Source organism: Xylocopa sonorina, chromosome 4 (assembly GCF_050948175.1).
Source record: "Xylocopa sonorina isolate GNS202 chromosome 4, iyXylSono1_principal, whole genome shotgun sequence".
In the NCBI taxonomy this organism is placed as follows: Eukaryota; Metazoa; Arthropoda; class Insecta; order Hymenoptera; family Apidae; genus Xylocopa; species Xylocopa sonorina.
This window is the reverse complement of record NC_135196.1, coordinates 5,285,314-5,302,470: the sequence shown is the minus strand read 5'-3', so window position 1 is coordinate 5,302,470 and position 17,157 is coordinate 5,285,314. Positions and strand designations below refer to the sequence as shown.

Genomic DNA, 17,157 nt, shown 5'->3' with positions numbered 1-17,157 from the left:
CAGGCGGCCATTTGGCTCGTAACGAGCTCGAGCCACGATTTCACTGTACTGGACAACAACTGGAAAGTTTAATCACTGTTATCAGACGGGGCCAAGTGGCTATTATTTTTGTAATTTTTTTTTCTTTTTTTCTTTTTGTTTATCTTTTATTGGTGTCGAAGATAGAGAGAGGTGTGAACACGTCCGTGTGAACGATCCATGGGAAACGGTGACTGACGCGGATGAGCTGGTGATCGATGGGTACAAAACAACGCAAGCCTAACTCCATTGAAAAAGCTCTCAATTCTAACCAGTTGTACGCTACAAAGAATAAAATGGTTACTCGGTGCTGTTGCGTGGCTGTAGATTGTTCCAGTGGAGAGAGAAATGTATGGATCGTCCGATTCCGAGGGTTGTTCGTATAAGCGTCTATCAAGCGATTAGCTGCGGTGAAAAGGGGTTCGTAGTTCGGTTTCGAGTTGGGTCGTGACGAAGGCTTCGTCAACGAAAGTCTATGGTATTTCTTTTCTTCTTTCTTTTAGTCTAATTTGTATTAATTGTACTTCTAACTTCGAGATCTACACTAGCTCGAAAATGTCTAAATAAATGAATTCTACGAAGAGACCACGAACCTCAAATATTTTTAAGAACCTTATCTAACCCACAAATTAATATTAAAAATAAATCTGTTTACTAAGAAAATGATTCGAATAGATAATTACAACAATAATAGAATTAATTGAATTATCACAGCCTTTTCCATCTGCACTTTTATAACGAAAAATTCAGCAAAATATTGAACAAATGACGAACGGATTGATTAAACTGATCGATGAAATAAAAGATTTAGAAGCTTCGACGCAATGTTTGCAGAGTAATTCCATGCTGTCACAAGTAATTACTGTCAATTGTGTCTGGTGTTCCCAGAAGTAATTTTTATTTGGAAGTGAAGGGTTCTCTACCAACGAAACCAATCTCGATGTAATTACAAGGCGGTGAACCATTCATTTGTCCATAATTCGGACTAGAAACACGATATATCGTCTCCCAAGAGGGAGGCAAGTTCATCGATTTTATGACAAATCACTTTTCCCTTCCCTTTCATTTCCTTTCTATCGCGTCGAATCTCTTCGCCCTCGAAAAATGATTTCCTGGACCTTCCGTACCAGTGAGTGTAACAAATGAAAGCTGACGACCAGTTACTTCAAATGCAAGAATCTGTGACCACTAGGACGTGTCACACTTAATGCAATTAGAAAATTGTGCACTGATTTTATGCGAGAAAGAAAAATTGTAAATTTATTCAGTTAGTGTCGCTTTATGTACTTGTCTATCGAGCACGGGGAATATAAGCGATAAATATACCAGGTTGCTTAAAATAACAGCTATAAAATCAAGCTATTAATCACAGAACTCGCAGAAGCTCGGTAAAAAACCGCTCGACATCGTTTTCCACATATTTCATTCGTTTTTTTTTTTCACGTATAACAACAAGAATAATTGCTCTGACCTAAATTTCAGCCAATGACGAGGGGATTCAGAGACCAGAACCTGTCCGTAAGATGAATGTGTCTTTCATTTACAGAAAACCACTCTTCCAGACCGAAGAGTCATCACCAGTCGCGGTCCCAAACTAGATCGATCGAGATTACCTGCTCTGAATAAATCGGGACGCGGTTACCGTTCGCGTGGGTCAAACGAACCTTCGCTTTCTCCGTGGTGATTCGGAAACAAGAGCAACGGGACCGAAACCCGAAAACCAGTTCCACGGTCTGCGATGTGAGGCGGGGTAAATTACCCGTCGTGACGCGAGAAGAGAAACGAAACACGATAATTAATCGCGAAGCCGATCGATCGTAGGATTCGCGATTCGCCTTGGACCTTGAGAGAACTCCCCGTCGAGGATTCGCCGTTCCTCGTGTTAAATGATATCGTTTCGATCCAGTCGTGTTTGGAGGTCGACGATATCGTCGAAGCGGTTGGTCGCGGATGATGTAACCCCCATAGATCGCAAAAGCGTCCGATTTTCTTGAAGCTACGCCGGAATCGGGCCGGTTTTCATTCACCAATCACCACCAGGAAAGCTATTGCCTTTCGTTCGGCATTCTTTACTTATTTATTTGTTTTTTTTTTTTGTTGTTGTTGTTTGTTAATTACGCATCATTCTCCAGTCTCGATTGGTCGTCAATGATGTTAGAAGCGAACGATTACGGTTTCGAAGTATCACCTTTGCCCACCAGATAGATTGAGATTCGGTTTCTTCGGTATCTACACGTTTAGTATTCATTCTGAGGCGAAATTCGAGTGTACATTTGTGTATGAACATTTTCGTTTTCGTCTTCAGGGGTGATCGAAGGGTATCAGTTTTTTTTATTGTGATTCGAAATATGTATAAATATGTGTAGTATAAAGTATATAGAAATGTACAGATATGTGTGTAAGATAAAGAATCTTTTGAGTGTTTACTTTGTAGTGCATGGTATGTTCTGTCTGGACGTATGTGCATCCAATTATTTCTTAAACTATTAAAAGTATCAAATAATAATGTTTGTAGATCGATTTTAGTGGCATTTATACTGATTTCTATCGCGTGTGTATCTCGGTGGACAATCGTAACGAAGCTAGTTACAAAAAATGGAATAAAAAAATAACCGCAAACGCAATAATAATTCCATTGAAACTGAGATAAGACGACAATTTTGCTTGAACCCCCAAACGATTCAAAGCGAAATAGTTTAAGAAACAATGAAATCGATCGATCGTACAGTATTCACATACTCTTGCAGCGTTTTCCTAAACTACGATACACAACATAAAGGGATGGTAGCTCGAATATATAAAAAAAAAAAACAGATACGAAGCACAATGTAGAGCTACTGTTCTCAAGAATTTCCAAGTGCTAATGATACGAAGGAGGCGAAGCACTTCTATCGGAGGGTGGTTTGACGAGACGATGATTGAAAGCCGCTAAAGTTTATCGGAACCAAGGCGCGTCGGCTCCTCCTAAAAGCGCGGAAGGGAAGCTCTGCGAGACGCATCGTCGATGGGGGTGGTTGGTAGGTAAGAGGGCAAGCGATCGCGTAATGCAATGATTGTGGTCTGTACTCTTACGCGTCGCAATCCTGTGCCATCTATCAACGTAAAGGGATTCACGACTAAACTTTCATCCGTGAAAACATATCCTGAAGCTGCGGTATCGAGGTCGTCAGGCTCGAACGCCTTCAAATTGTTCCTCAAGCGCCGACCATAGTTACCCTCCTGTTGGTCCTACGTACACGAATTTGTATCGACTTCAAAATGCGATTTACTAAACAGATACCACGATATTATTACGATTGAAAATGGTACCAGTGTCTATTCCAAGGGACTCCTCTAAAAGAAAAGGACAAAAGAAAAAACAAACTTCGCCGAGAGAAAGTGGTAAGTGGTATAAGTTGGTAATCGTGGCTTGTTATGTGCATGCTGATTAACTTGTTTCTTTTTTGTGTTAGAGAATATACACTGTACACATTCCATTCCGTCTCGGTCGGTATTCTGTGGTTTTTGTGGTTGTTGTTGTTGTTGTTTAGTTGTTTAGTGGTCTGTACCAATTTTTAGTAAGTATATTTTACAACAAGGCAGTCAACGTCAGCCGTTATTAGGTCTACGTATTAAAGTATAGTTGGTATGGAAAGCTGTAGATTGTTGAACTAGAATAGAAGCATAGAAATATATGTTACACCTTATTAATTAGAAATAAAGAGAAAACTCATTCGGATGCTGTAAGCTGTTTTGTGCGACGCTCTGGACTCTTACCTCCAATGGCGATCTAGGAGTGGTTTTTGGGGCTGGTATTTTCGTGTCGGTATTCTTCTGAAATCATACTTCTCGATTAGTATACACTACGTCCCTGTTAACTCGAAAATTATTATTTTAGTGAAACTTTACAGCTCTTTTCGCTTATCTCTTCCACGCGAAATCACTGTGAAAAAATAAATGCCACCCTTACTTTCCCTTTTCTTCACGTAAAATAAATTTTTTTATGGTACAAGAAGAACAGCAGTCATTTTTTAATACAATTCTGATGCTTTCAAATATACGGAACAACAAAATGCTTAGTTATATAAAAATGGACAATAACAATTAAATCAGACTAATACAAAGTTTTACAAAATAATTCCCTGCTAAATATTCCTCCTTTTACACATACACAGTGTTTCACTAAAACCAGAATTTTTGTACTGGCTACTTTTCCACCTGAATTCCTTGGAAAGTGAAAGAAAATAACAATACAAACTCTACGTTAACTTAAACACGAATACTCACCAGCTGATTCAATTTCGCCTTGAACTCTGGCGGATAATTATCGCTGTCCTCGTGATCCGTGGTGGTTGTGCTCGGTCCAAACATTTTGTTGCCCCTTCTGTAACCCTTCGTAGTCGTCCCAGCCACCGTGGTGCTTTCGTCCGTCGTTTGTAGCTTCTTCGAGCCCCTTCTCGTGCTGCTCGTAACAGTTTCCGTGGTCGTTACCACTTCGGTGCTGGTCGATTGCTCGTTCGGTGGAATCACCTCGTTCGTTTGATCCGTCGGCGAGGGTCCGACCGTTCTCGAAGCACTCTCGGGGTAATTCAAGTGACCTGGCCTCCTTCTGAGCGTCCAGCCTGGATTTCCGTGCGATTGGGGATCGTTTCTCGACAAGTTGGTTCTCCTGGATTCCGTCGCGTTCGAGGATCCTTCTGGAGAAAATTTCCGACCCCTGAATCCTAGTCCGTGATTAAAAAAGTCTTCTTTGGATTTCCTCCCCTGACTGCCACCCCTGGCCCTTCCTCTGGCTCTTCCTGGTGCTTCGGTCGTGGAAGTGGTCGTCGATGGCCTTGTAGTTGTTCTTGGACTCATGGTTGTTGGTACTGTGGTAACTGGCCTTAGGGTGGTGGTGCCTGTTAGGTCCGGGGTGATGGTTGTTACGTCGTTCAAAACCGTTGTGTCTGGCGTAATAGTCGTGGTAACATCTGTTTTGAGAAAGAAGAGAAAGATTATATTATGGTATATGTATTACAGGAGGTTTAAGAGATAAATGAAAATAAATCAAAACCGATTACAAATTATAGTACAAACGTGACGAGCTCCCAATTAGTGTGTTACCAAATTGTGAGCTGCAAAATTGTGAACTCCCAAATTGTAAGCTGCCAAAGTGTGAGCTCTCAAAATGCGAGCTACGAAATTGTAAGCCCTCAAACTACGAGCCTCGATCTTTCAGAAAGCATCCGCGAGACCTACATCTACCAAACAAACATAAATTTCACTCACCTGTAGTAGCGAGAGTGGAAACCTCCGATCTTGGCCTGTTTCGCGTCCTCACACGCATGTCCTGAGTATCCTGTCCACGACTGTCAATGGGCCTCGAGGTGGCATCGATAACCCTCGACCTTCTATCCGAGGAACCTCTCTCCCCAATCGACTTGCGTTTCGCATCTCGTTCCAAACCACTAGCTGAATTAGCCTTCACGCTGTTCTCAAAATTTCTACTCCTCGACCTCGATCGTGAATCATTCGCAGAACTCTTCTTAGCATCCGAGCCCCTCGAACGATCTCTAGGAACCGTGTTTCGAACGAACTGTTCCGTCGGTTCCGTGGTCGTGAAATCGTTGAACCTGGAGGACCCTCTTCGAGAACCAGCCTCAGAATCGTTCGATCGTCCGCGACCTTTCGACCTTTCAGACCCGTTTCTACCGCTGGACCTACTCGTGTCCTTAACGTCCGATCTTCTTTGGGAAACTGTGCCAAAGCCAGTAGTCACCTCAGGAATTGGACTCTCTGTGCCATCAACTGTCAGAGGAATATCCACTCTGACGCTCTCAGATTCCGATAAAACAGTGTCCGGACCTCTTCGAGTGGTAGAAGCATTTTCTCTGTTATTCGCCTTCGATCTACCGGATCTAGTGTTTCGTTCAGTCTTCTCAGTCGTAGACCTACCCCTTCCATCTCTTCTGACGGAAACCGTGGTAGCTTCAGCGTCTCCGAACTTTTTATTCACGTACCTTCTGGACGTAGGTATCTGAGTCTTTAGATCTTTCATGGAGTAGGTCGTTTGGATCTTTCTTCCGGTTCTGGACCTGGATGATTCCGTGGTTGCAAGAAACACAGAGGGTCCTCTGTTATCCAGTCTCTCGGTGGCGCTCGACTGACTGGTTCTTCCACTGGATGCTTTGCGAGAAAGTCCTTTTGTGCCGTCAACGGATGTCTTCTGTTCATTGTTCTTTAATATCGCTGGCTCGTCGGAATCGGGAGAATACCTTTTACCGCTTCTTCTGTTCACCCCTGACTCGGGCCTTTTTGTCACCCCTGCGTTTCTGCTTAGAGGGTTCCTCTTCGAATTGTTCGTGGCTTCGGTTGTTGCGGAAAGGCGAGCTCTTTCGTTGGTTCTGGTCGCTTTCGCGATCGAGGATTTAGGCGGATCGAAGTTTAATTCCGAATTGCTCGCGGGTGACAAGGTTGTACCCTCGGTTTGTTTGTCGACGGAGGAAGACCTTTTCGATGGCGTTAGCCTGCCTCTGGGTGCTTTCGATCGTGATAGCAATAGAGATGGTACGGTGGTTGCTTCATCCTGCGATTTGGAAGTGAACCTCAGAGCACCACGACTTGTAGGCTTATTGTCGTCGATCTAAACAGATTATAATTGCATTTGTGTGAGCAGTTAGCAATTTTATGCAATCATAGATTCATAATAGAGTATTTATATGCATTTCACTTTACTTTCATTGATTTCGGTTCATTAATCAAGGTTTTCCATAATTTTCTATAAAAATTATAAATATTATGTAAAGATATATTAATATTATTTAGTTGTGTCATATTTCACAACCTGATTGCATTTAAAATACTGTTATTCACGATTTAAATATATTTTACTGTATAAAAACAATTTTTACTTCCTCACACGTGAATAAAACATGCACGAAATGCTTTTAACAAATAAATCGAATGACAAATATCTTACCACATTGATGTGAACAATTTTTCACACGCACGTAATTCATTCCTGCCAGTTTTTTATAAAAACAGTTAAACTACACTGCTTTCAAAGATTTTTATGTAATTCACTTGTCCTTAAACAGTTCTTCCTCGTCGCTTCCAGGTTACTTGAACGCGTCGTAATGGAGCGGCGCCGATAGAAGGCATTTTAATTGCTCAAATTACACGTACAAACGATGATCATTAGATGCAACGTGTCCGTAAGTGTGAATCGTTGCTTTAAATAAATCAACTTGACGCGGAACATCGTCCATTCGGAGTCTAACCGAGACCACTTCGGGACTCGTTCGAACATTCAAATTTATTCAAATGTATGCACCACGCGATCTCCGCTTCCCTTGTCAAACTTCGTAATAAACATCGTAAACACCAGAGGAAAGTATTTTGATAGCCGATTAACGATCTCAGCGACAAACGTTTATTAGACTCTCCTTCGTAAGAGTCTTCGTCGCTTAATCAAACGTTTCAACAACTAACCGCTAAGCTGAATGATCGTTTTCAAGATTATTTTCAATCGATTTTGAACATTTTATCTAGATCATTTTCAGTGCAAAATTTGTGAATTGTACTTGAATATATGTACAAAGAATAATTATAGTATTTTATTATTTGGTATTTCCATTTTACTTATTTTCTTCTTCTCTACCTTTTTTCTGTCCAAGTTTAGTTACATCTTGTGTGAAACACTATAGCTTAATACAAATTACATGTATATACACGTCATATAAAAACAGTATAATAAATTACAATTGTAATGAAATTTATTCGACGTTCGTTTACTGTTGAAGATATTATTCTTCTAAAACATTTGTAGCAACAAGAAAATGCTAACATAATAACAGAAGAAATTTCATATAGAAGGTAAAAAATGAAAAAGATACATGAATAACCCGACGTAGATATAATGAGAACTTGTCGTGCAATCTAATGACTCAAGCAATTAATCGCAAATTGTAAAGACAAATATTTTGATTAGAAACATAGCTCCCCTTCGTATCAATCTACACGCTGCCACTTCAAACACCGTTGCAACAAGACGTTTATAAAACATCTAATCAACAATGATCATCAAACCTGCATTCATCAAAGTCATCGTTTAATCAAACATTTCGCTATTCGTTTCGCCGATCCTCGTTCATCAGGATCGTGAATTCAATCGAGTATCCCGGTTGTTAATGATCGATTCTGAAATTGCAGGTTGATCGATCGAAAAAGTCACAGTTCGAGATGCACCCCAGACCAGACGTTTCCCATTACCCGTTTCCATAACGCAACGGTAACACGATGATTCCATTGGCGAACGATCTTGCATCAGCGTTCCTAACGGGAACACAATGGAACACGCTATTTTCTTTCTTCTCCTCGCAAGCCAGGCTGCTCGAAGAGACATTCGAACGGCGACCATCGAATAAACGCACTTGCACGTTACGGATGAGCTCCAATGAGACATTGATCGAATGCAATTAGAGCAGGAATGTCGCGCAACGACGGCGTTTGCTTTGTCGATGCCAGCCTCGATCAGCCGGAATTAACATCCCTAATTAAGGCTGACGGGTAATTATGTCGCTACACGCGTCTTTTTGTTACACGCGTGATGCGTATCGATTATAGAAATTAGGTTCTGAAGGACAGACGCTTATAGAGACGTTGTCGATCATTAACAAAAAAAAAAAAAATACAAGCTGTTGTACAACTGACAAAAAGCGAATGTCTTTGTGTAAATCGATAGAACAGCATTTTTTTAATATCTTTAATGAATAATTCATTGAATTATATAAATTGAATAAACAAGATGATAGCTACGATTATATAAGAGATACAAGTTTGTCTGCTTGAAAATTGCAATTAATTGATACGCCTACGTTAACGTACCCGACACACTTTCAGAAGCATATTTCTCGAGGACAAAAAGCCTTCTATACGCAGGAACTTCATTCTGCACTTTCGATTTCTGTTTACATAAGGAATCGTCTACTGTCCGGTTGTATCACCGTTACTGAACAACACCCCGTGCATGCGTTTGTAGGACTCAGGAAGGATACAGCTGATTATTACCGCACCAGGAAGAGAAAGAACAGGTTCGCGAGAAGAAGTGAAGGTGAAAGCATCGCCGTTCAAAGAAAATCCAGGAAAATTTGCGACTGCTCAATTTTTTGGCCCACGTTCTTAAACGCTATGCCGCACGCTCGTGGAGGAAACGAATTGTTAAGTAACACGCGTGGAAACGAAGAGCGATGACTCTTCCTGATGAGCAATTTCGAGATACACCTCGCGAGTGCTGCGATTACGTGCGCTGCAATTAAATCTACGTGTATTCGACGAAATAAATAGTTTTCGAAAGCATCGAAGATACATTAGGCAATTATTAACAGCCCTGGAATTCTGTTAGCGTATCTATTTATGAAGGAAATTACGCTTTCGTGGGAGTTCTGTAATTACTGAAATCGCTGTTATAAGTAACACTTCCCAAGAGATGATTGTTTTTAATTTATCGAATAAATTGAATAAAAATTATTGAATGACAATTAGACGCGCGAGTGTATCTCTTGCTGGCTCTTCGTGACTATTCCATAATGATCGCATAATCCCTAAATATAAGAAACTCGTGCAATCACTTATGCAACGTTTCGCTTAAAATCCGTTCAGAAGCTGCGATTTAGTGGAACCTCGATTCGTATACTTGAAATCAGTTTGCCAGATGAAGTAACACTTTACCCTGGTCGCCGTTTCAATTTTCTAATCGTATCCCGAATTATGAATTATTGAAAACACTGAGTCGCACGGACGGCGATTGAATCGTGGGCCAGTATCACTTAACGAAACCGTTTAAAAAATACTAATTGGGCCATTGTCCGCGGAGCTTGTCATTAAGGTAAACGAGAGTAACGAGTCTCGGTTATTGAGCCTACGAATCGATTATCGCTTGTAATAGCCGATAAAGGTAACTAACCGCTGTTCCATCGTTAAAGCTGGCAACTAGCATTCATCTTAAATTACAGTCCTTCCGCGTTCGACGACGACTAAACGAAGTTCTGAATAGATTCGTGGGTCTAATTGTCAATTACCATTAGCCGTCATGACTGCAGTCACGACACGTCCGACAACTAATTCGTTCCAAGTCAAAACAAGTCACATTTTTTACGTTTAGATTTTTAATAATTCCACAACGTCAGACTTGTGGCTCGACGAGAGTATCGAACGAATTGCCTTAGATTCTCTTCTCTCGTGCTGAATTTTATTAATGTGTACCGTAGCGGTTCAAGAAAATAAATTACACGAAACGTAGAGTTTAAGTGGCATTGTTCTCCGCTCGACTGTGATTTTCTTTCCGAGTAGTTGAACATAATATTCCAAATGGTAGCAACCACTGTAATTTCCCGTCCGCTTGGCAATCTTCCCAGAAACATTGCCGGTTACGCTCTTTCAATTGTAACAGCGAATCGACGCGATCCCCCCGAAATGTTCGAGCGTCGAGCGCAATAATTGATTCGTTTCTCGTCCGGTTTGTACAATTAAGCAATTCGTCGTAAGTATGTGGAAGAATTTTGCTGGCCGGTATCGCTGCTCGCCAGACAATTTAACCTTTCGTGCATGAATCATGTGGAAAACATCACGCGTTACAAAACAAATGTTCTTTGTTTCTTCGAATGCACGGAATCGAGCGGTATAACGTGCTATGATCGAAAGTGAAACTACTGCATCGTTATTGGGTGCAAAGTTATCTAACAGGTGTGATAACAGCGGCGGCGATTAGGGTAAAATATTGTGACGCGTACGCGGTTACTTTTACTGCTGCAAGAACTGATCGACTCGTTTCAAGTCCAAAATGATAGAACATTTTCGAATAAGTAAGATTCTCGCTTCAATAGAATAATTTCTCCGCTTTCTTCGACATCGACTAAATAAATGCCCGAATTTAAAAGAACCATTATAATTTTCTACTCTGCTTACAAATTGGTTCTTTCCAGCCGTTTCGCAAATAATTTCTTCCAGACTGGTCTTTCGTAACAAGCGTTACAGATAAAAAGAAATTTATGGTTGCCTTAAAAACGTTACCTAAGAAGTACAATTGGGCAAAGAAGAATAAAATAACAAAAATAACAACAGACAAAAATAGAAATTGTAGAGTAAGCGTAACTAGAGATAAGAAATAAAGCAAACAGCCCACCATTGCAGGATTTAAATATCGCAGACGCTAAAAATCTGACTTGCACCGCTATCCTACGAATTAACGAAATTCTCCGCAAATAAAATACGCAGCAAAGATCGTTTCATCGTGCTTGTAACCATAGTCTACAGAAACGATCGAGAGAAGGTCCTTCCAGTGATTTCAACGACGCGGGTGAACCCCAGCGGGCTGGGGTCGACTCAGGTCGATGCCAAAGGCCGCCATCGTCTAAAAACGCGTCAAAGTATAATAAAAACACGGAACTGTAACCGCCCAGGCACCGTGCCTCTGCGTTCCAGTTTCGTGTATCCTTATCTGTCCGCGAGGCACACGTAGCACGGAATCGAGCCGCTGAAAGTAAAAGTCGGTGTTTCACGTCACGTTACCTAGTCAACCATGCAGCCGAACTCTCGAGAGTCAGCCTTAAACGCGGCTGACTGGATCGCGCGGCTAACTACTGTAAATGGACTCAGCAAAATAGCGTCTCCGCGACGGTTTCCCAAGCGAGAACTGTTCTTTTTCGCGGCATTTTTGCCCGCTTAAAATCGGCCAGAACGAAATCGAAAAGGACCGCGTCGATTGCTGTCGATACGGTCCTCCTGGCGAGGAGAGAGAGAGAGCAGAGGATCGAGTATCGTCTCGACAGGAGGATACGTCGAACGGTTCGTGAAAGGAGTTTTCTCGCGAGCTGATAAAGAGAAAGATGAACCCTGGTGGAAGAGGCGAATGGACTTTCGCTGGATGCGTCTTGCCACATGACGCTCGAGAGTCTTTTTGGTCACGCTCAACTGCGATCGATCGGGATCGATACGGTCGCGGACGGTCGTCAAGATCGATCGTGAGAAACAGTATGGATCGGTGGAGATGAAATGGTACGTTGATATCTGGGCTAGACTGAAATCGTTCTTTGCTGCGCGCGAAATGAAGATTTTATGGTTTAGAAATTGGCGTGATTGATGAAGTAGGATGGAATGTGCAGGGGAAAATTGCTGAGGATGCCTTAGATCGTTTCAGCAGTTTGTAAGATAATATTAAATGTTTGTATTGCGGTGAATTCCTGTCTCGACCCTGCAGTGAGTCTGATATGCAATTTAATGATAACTATATCACTGGATAATCAACTAGTTAAATAATGAATCTTCTTAATACAATCTAGCATGGTATCTTTAAGAACTTCTTTTACCGTATCAGTTAATAAAGATGGCTGCCTACCTACATAACCTAAAAAGAGAGATTTAGCTCCAAGATATCCGCTATGTAACTACTACACGACAGAAACATCGTACAAACTCTCAACGTTTTCTAAACTAAATATAAATCACCTATCTAAATTGACGCTAAACAGAAAGTTAAGATTTTCCATGCGATCTTCTACCACGCAAGCGGACTAATCCATTTTCAACCACAACCCGCGGTATGAATCCTGAGAACCCCATTAATTACACGCTCATAATCTGCCATCAATCACGAGAATTCCAACAACCTGCAGCAAAACTAACTGCACGCGACGTAATATACCCCAGATCGGTGAGAAAAGCTTGGAAACGAGGATGCTTATGGGATTGTGCAACGACCGCGGCGGGTGAAGTTGAAAAATGGCGGGGAGGCGCGTAGGAAAATCAACGCTGCGAATAATACCGAGACATTACCGTTGCTTCCTACACCGCAATTACGTCCGCGGTCGATTTCGCAACCGAGTCGGACAACAACGATTTCCTTTATTTGGCACAAGCCGGTTGGAAACCTGCGCGGCGATCGAATCTGCATAGTCCGCGGTGGTCTGCGCGTCCGCGAAAAACAGCATCTGGCTCGATACCGGTGAGAGGTCCACTCGATACCTTCCAACGGCGATCGTTGTCGGAACCGCGTGCACGGCTGAAAAATCCTCGAGTACCTGTGCCGCAGCGAGCAACTGCCGTTGCGTTCACCTCGATCCCGAAACAGAGAACTTTATTCGTTTCCCAAGGTCGAGATATTGCGAGATTTTTCGCGCGTTTTATCGGTCCCCGTTCGAAACCTGCTGCGATGCATCGCAGATTCTTGAGCGTCGTCGGGTGTGGATTTTAACAGAATTGTTTGTAGAGTTTTATACCTAATTTTGCGGATTTTTTTTTTTTGTGTAAATGTAAAGTCAAGTATGTGGAAATTTTATTATTTTATTGCGTGACGTTTATGACTACATTGGGGTTTTACATTAGTATTTTTGGAAAGGTAATAAGATAGATAATTCTACATACAATGATACTGAAAAGGTGTTATTATTGGATAGTGTTGTATTAATAATGATATTTGTATATTAAAATCGTAGCTCGCAAAGAATTCAGCTTGACTCACATTTTTCTCCGTTTTATTAGCAAAATCCTCGTATTACTTAAAGCATAAAAATGCCGGCAATACTAGTGCCATTTTCCAATCTGTTACGATTACTTTACAAATACGTATTTTATCAACACGAATCTTTTTGCAACGCTTGCTTTACGAAACAAGTTTCTCCACATCTTGCACTAAATACCCCGTGTCTAATAGTTTCATCTTTAGTTAATTTAATTTCTTAATGCCCGGGTACGTAACGCTAACAGATAGACATCGCGCGCTCTCAGAATTTACTTAATACCTGCTCTTCCACCCTTAAGCACGTGATGCCTTGTAAGAGTAACAGAATATTTCGTCCGCCAACATAATTACACGACACCGTATTATCAAATAACAACACCATACTGTAACTATTACATTTACCATAACATCAGTCTCATTTGAAACTGAAATTGCAGATATGTGCCAATCACGAAATTCATACACCACAAAACAAGATAATTCTCTATCATTATTCACTTCTTGCGTTTCTGCAGTCGCCATTAAGGTGTAAAAAGGTTCGCTGAGAAACGGTGAGCTGGTGGCTCGTAGCAAACCGAAAATGCAATTTCCCTCGCTATTCTTCTGCATTTTTCACGCGACGTGCAACGTTCGATCGATTTCTTTTCTTTTCTTTTTTTTTTTTTGTCGACACGGAAGAAATCAATAATCGGGTGCAGCCTCGAATTTTCTCGTTCGAAAGGTTACATACGTAACGAGGCGGGTTGCAACACGGCGTTGCCTCCCCTGTGTAATTGCGAGTTGCCTGTTTATTTGTGTAATCGGAAGACACGAACCAGGGTTTCTCGCTGGTTAAGGGAGTCTTCGGTTGAGCTCCCGGTAATTGCGAACACATCTTCTGTGATTACGAGCATGCGATACAATGTGTAACAACGGCGGAACGCGAAATGGCAATCGTAATTGGACTGCGGCACGATGTTTCAATGCTTGGAAGGAAGAAACAATCGTAATTATCGTATCGGGGATGCACACGACTCGCGTGTGTAATTACGACACGTCTCGAAACAACACTGTTGCGTAAAATTATTTAGAGAGGTGTGTTTTTCAATCATCCTTGGTAGAAGAAGCAAATGCTTTCGACAGAATGTTGTACAACCTGAATGGTAGATTCTGCGCGTTCAGAACAAAATACTTGGTTTTTCATATTTATTCGAACACTGCAAGGGACCAATTCAAATGCAATTCTTTATGAAATTAATTATTAAAGTAGCTCTTTGAAATTTAAAGATTGCTATCATCTAATATACAAATTACAGGGGAAATAAATAAGAAACCACACTAATTCAACCCCTCGCTAACGTCCAACTAAACAAATCCAAATAAACTTGAACTACAACCACAACCAAGCCTCTTTTTTGTAAACTCAATCCACCGTGTTATCTGCATCACCTACTTCCACGATTTTTTACAAAATCGTTTACAGTCGATCGAGCAAAATTTGCATAACCCACCAGAATCGAAGGATAAACAGATTAGATAAACATACGAGACTCTGTATCGCCAAATATGATTACGTCATCAGCAATACTCGCAACGAGGAAAAATGAAAACGATCCACGTCGTCCGTGGCGATCTCCAGCCGAATACACCACCGTTCCAGATACTTCTCTTTCCAACGGTGCTCCTCGAATCGATACTCTTGTATATCCCGCCATGACGGCGGCGCAGTCGTGCGTAATACCGCGCTGGAAATTATTGAAAAACCGTATTACGTCGGCAGGATCGGTGAGAGGCCGATTCGAATCCCCGAAGGTAGACCGCTTCGTCGAGTCAGCCCGCGAGGGACACTACCCGACCGTCAGGAATCAATTTCGTTCTCCTTGGGAACGTGTCGGTTGTACGCGGACATTTTAAAGTTTCCAACTTAAGCCAACACCTTTTATTCGTTCGCAACGCGCGACACTTCTCCACGTTTTAAAGATAACGGGCGTATCGCGGTGGACGTTTCGAAACGGTTCGTTCGGTCGATCGCGGATTCGTCGAAACGAACGCGAAACTGTTTCAAGGCGAGGTTCGCCTCGTGGAAAGTACGCGAGGGTATATTAATGAGCTGGTAATTGCTGGCGGCAAACGGTGACACGATTGTTGATACAGAATTCGAGAACGAACGGGAAACGCCCGGTGGTTTTGAAGGTAAGGGTTCGCATCGATATTACGTGGTTTCTACACGACGGTTGAACGACTCTTAATATTCCGTCGAGAAACCTTTAAACCTTGCAACCTGCATTTTTGTCAGCTAGTTTTACGAAATGACTTAGACTGGCAATAATTATCATAATCTAACGTGTATTTCCTTAGAAAAAGTTGAAATTCATCGTCGACGAAATAACGATTTACGACTCCCAACTTAGCCTCTGACCACCCTTCAATCAACCACTCGCATGGTACTGACTGGAATACCATGCAAGTTAACGATCATTTCTCTAAAAATTAAGACTAACCAACTATGTTTATGATTCGCTTGAAAGAAATCGAAATAAAAAAGGCTACGTATCATTTCCACTTCACTGTCGAACAAACCGACTCAAGGAGAAGAAAATCGAGCGTTCCTCGTCAGTGACTAAATACCCTGGCGCGTTGTCCTTGGATTTCGACAGGGTTCAAACCTCTGAAGACAAGCTGCATCTAAATTTCGAGCAACGGCGCGCTTTCACCGCTTGAGACTTCCGGCACCGGTGGATCCGTCGATTCCATCGATCGCAGCTGCGCGATTCAAACTGCGAAATCCGCGAGCTTGGAAACCTGGAGGGATAATTATCACGGACTCGACCGTCGATTCTTACCGCTCGAAACTTGCCTAAGAACTTTAAGGTAAGAACGGTGAATTATTCATAGGATTATTAGAGTTTTTCCGCGTCGTTTGACTCCGTGATCCGAGCCGCAGTGGCGATTTCACCTAACCAGCGATTCGCGCTGTAACGACCATCTAGAGGATGATTTCGAGCAATCTCACGCGGTTTCGTAACGATTAATCAAAACCCTAGGCGGAACTTGGATGATGCCAGGTTTGCATCTGGCGGATGATATCGAGTCTGTACTCTTTTTGTGGTGCTCGAACCGTATTTGGTGAGAGAGTTCGCGAAGCTGCTGCGTTCAATACAGAAGACTTAGATATGTTTCATAGTTCATTTAGAAATCGATCAAGAGAGACTTCGAGCGTGATTTCATTGCGTTCCAATTAACTTGGTTTCACGTTGCTCGTCGTTAAATCGTTTGAATTCGATCGAATTCCTTCTGCTTGCTTGTAGTTGGTAAGATATCGTGTTGATCACGTTTCTCAAAATGTATCTCTTCGATTTCTCGATTCTATTGGAAAGTTGAGAGGATTTTTTAAACGAAGCGAAATAACACGTTATTTAAAAACGACTCGAAGTCACGTAACGCGACTAACGGAGATAAGAGTAGAAACCTGAAAGGATATTTCGAGTCGGGTGAATAACACGGCGTCGAGTTAAAAGTGAAATTAATCGGGGCAAAAGAGAACCGGGAACATCATCCTTGCGAAATTCCGCGCCGCTTCCGTCTTTTAATTTTACATCTGCCATTAAACTGCTCTCGTCATAAAAACTTGTTTCTTCACCCAAGGTCTCAATCCCTTTCGAGTCTGTTACTCTGAAGAAAATGTA

At 41.8% G+C, this 17,157-nt stretch overlaps 1 protein-coding gene across 3 annotated transcripts in view; it reads right to left on the bottom strand.

Moving 5' to 3' along the window:
• The window catches only part of LOC143423111 (uncharacterized), a 69,901-nt gene that overhangs the window by 18,546 nt on the left and 34,198 nt on the right, over positions 1-17,157 (bottom strand). For all 3 annotated transcript variants that reach the window (XM_076894201.1, XM_076894202.1, XM_076894200.1), the window contains exons 3-6: positions 5,266-6,619; positions 4,285-4,967; positions 3,775-3,831; positions 3,091-3,246 (exon numbers count right to left, since the gene is read on the bottom strand). In XM_076894201.1, the coding sequence (XP_076750316.1) occupies positions 3,091-3,246; positions 3,775-3,831; positions 4,285-4,967; positions 5,266-6,619 (2,250 nt within the window). The remainder of the gene's footprint in view (positions 1-3,090; positions 3,247-3,774; positions 3,832-4,284; positions 4,968-5,265; positions 6,620-17,157) is intronic.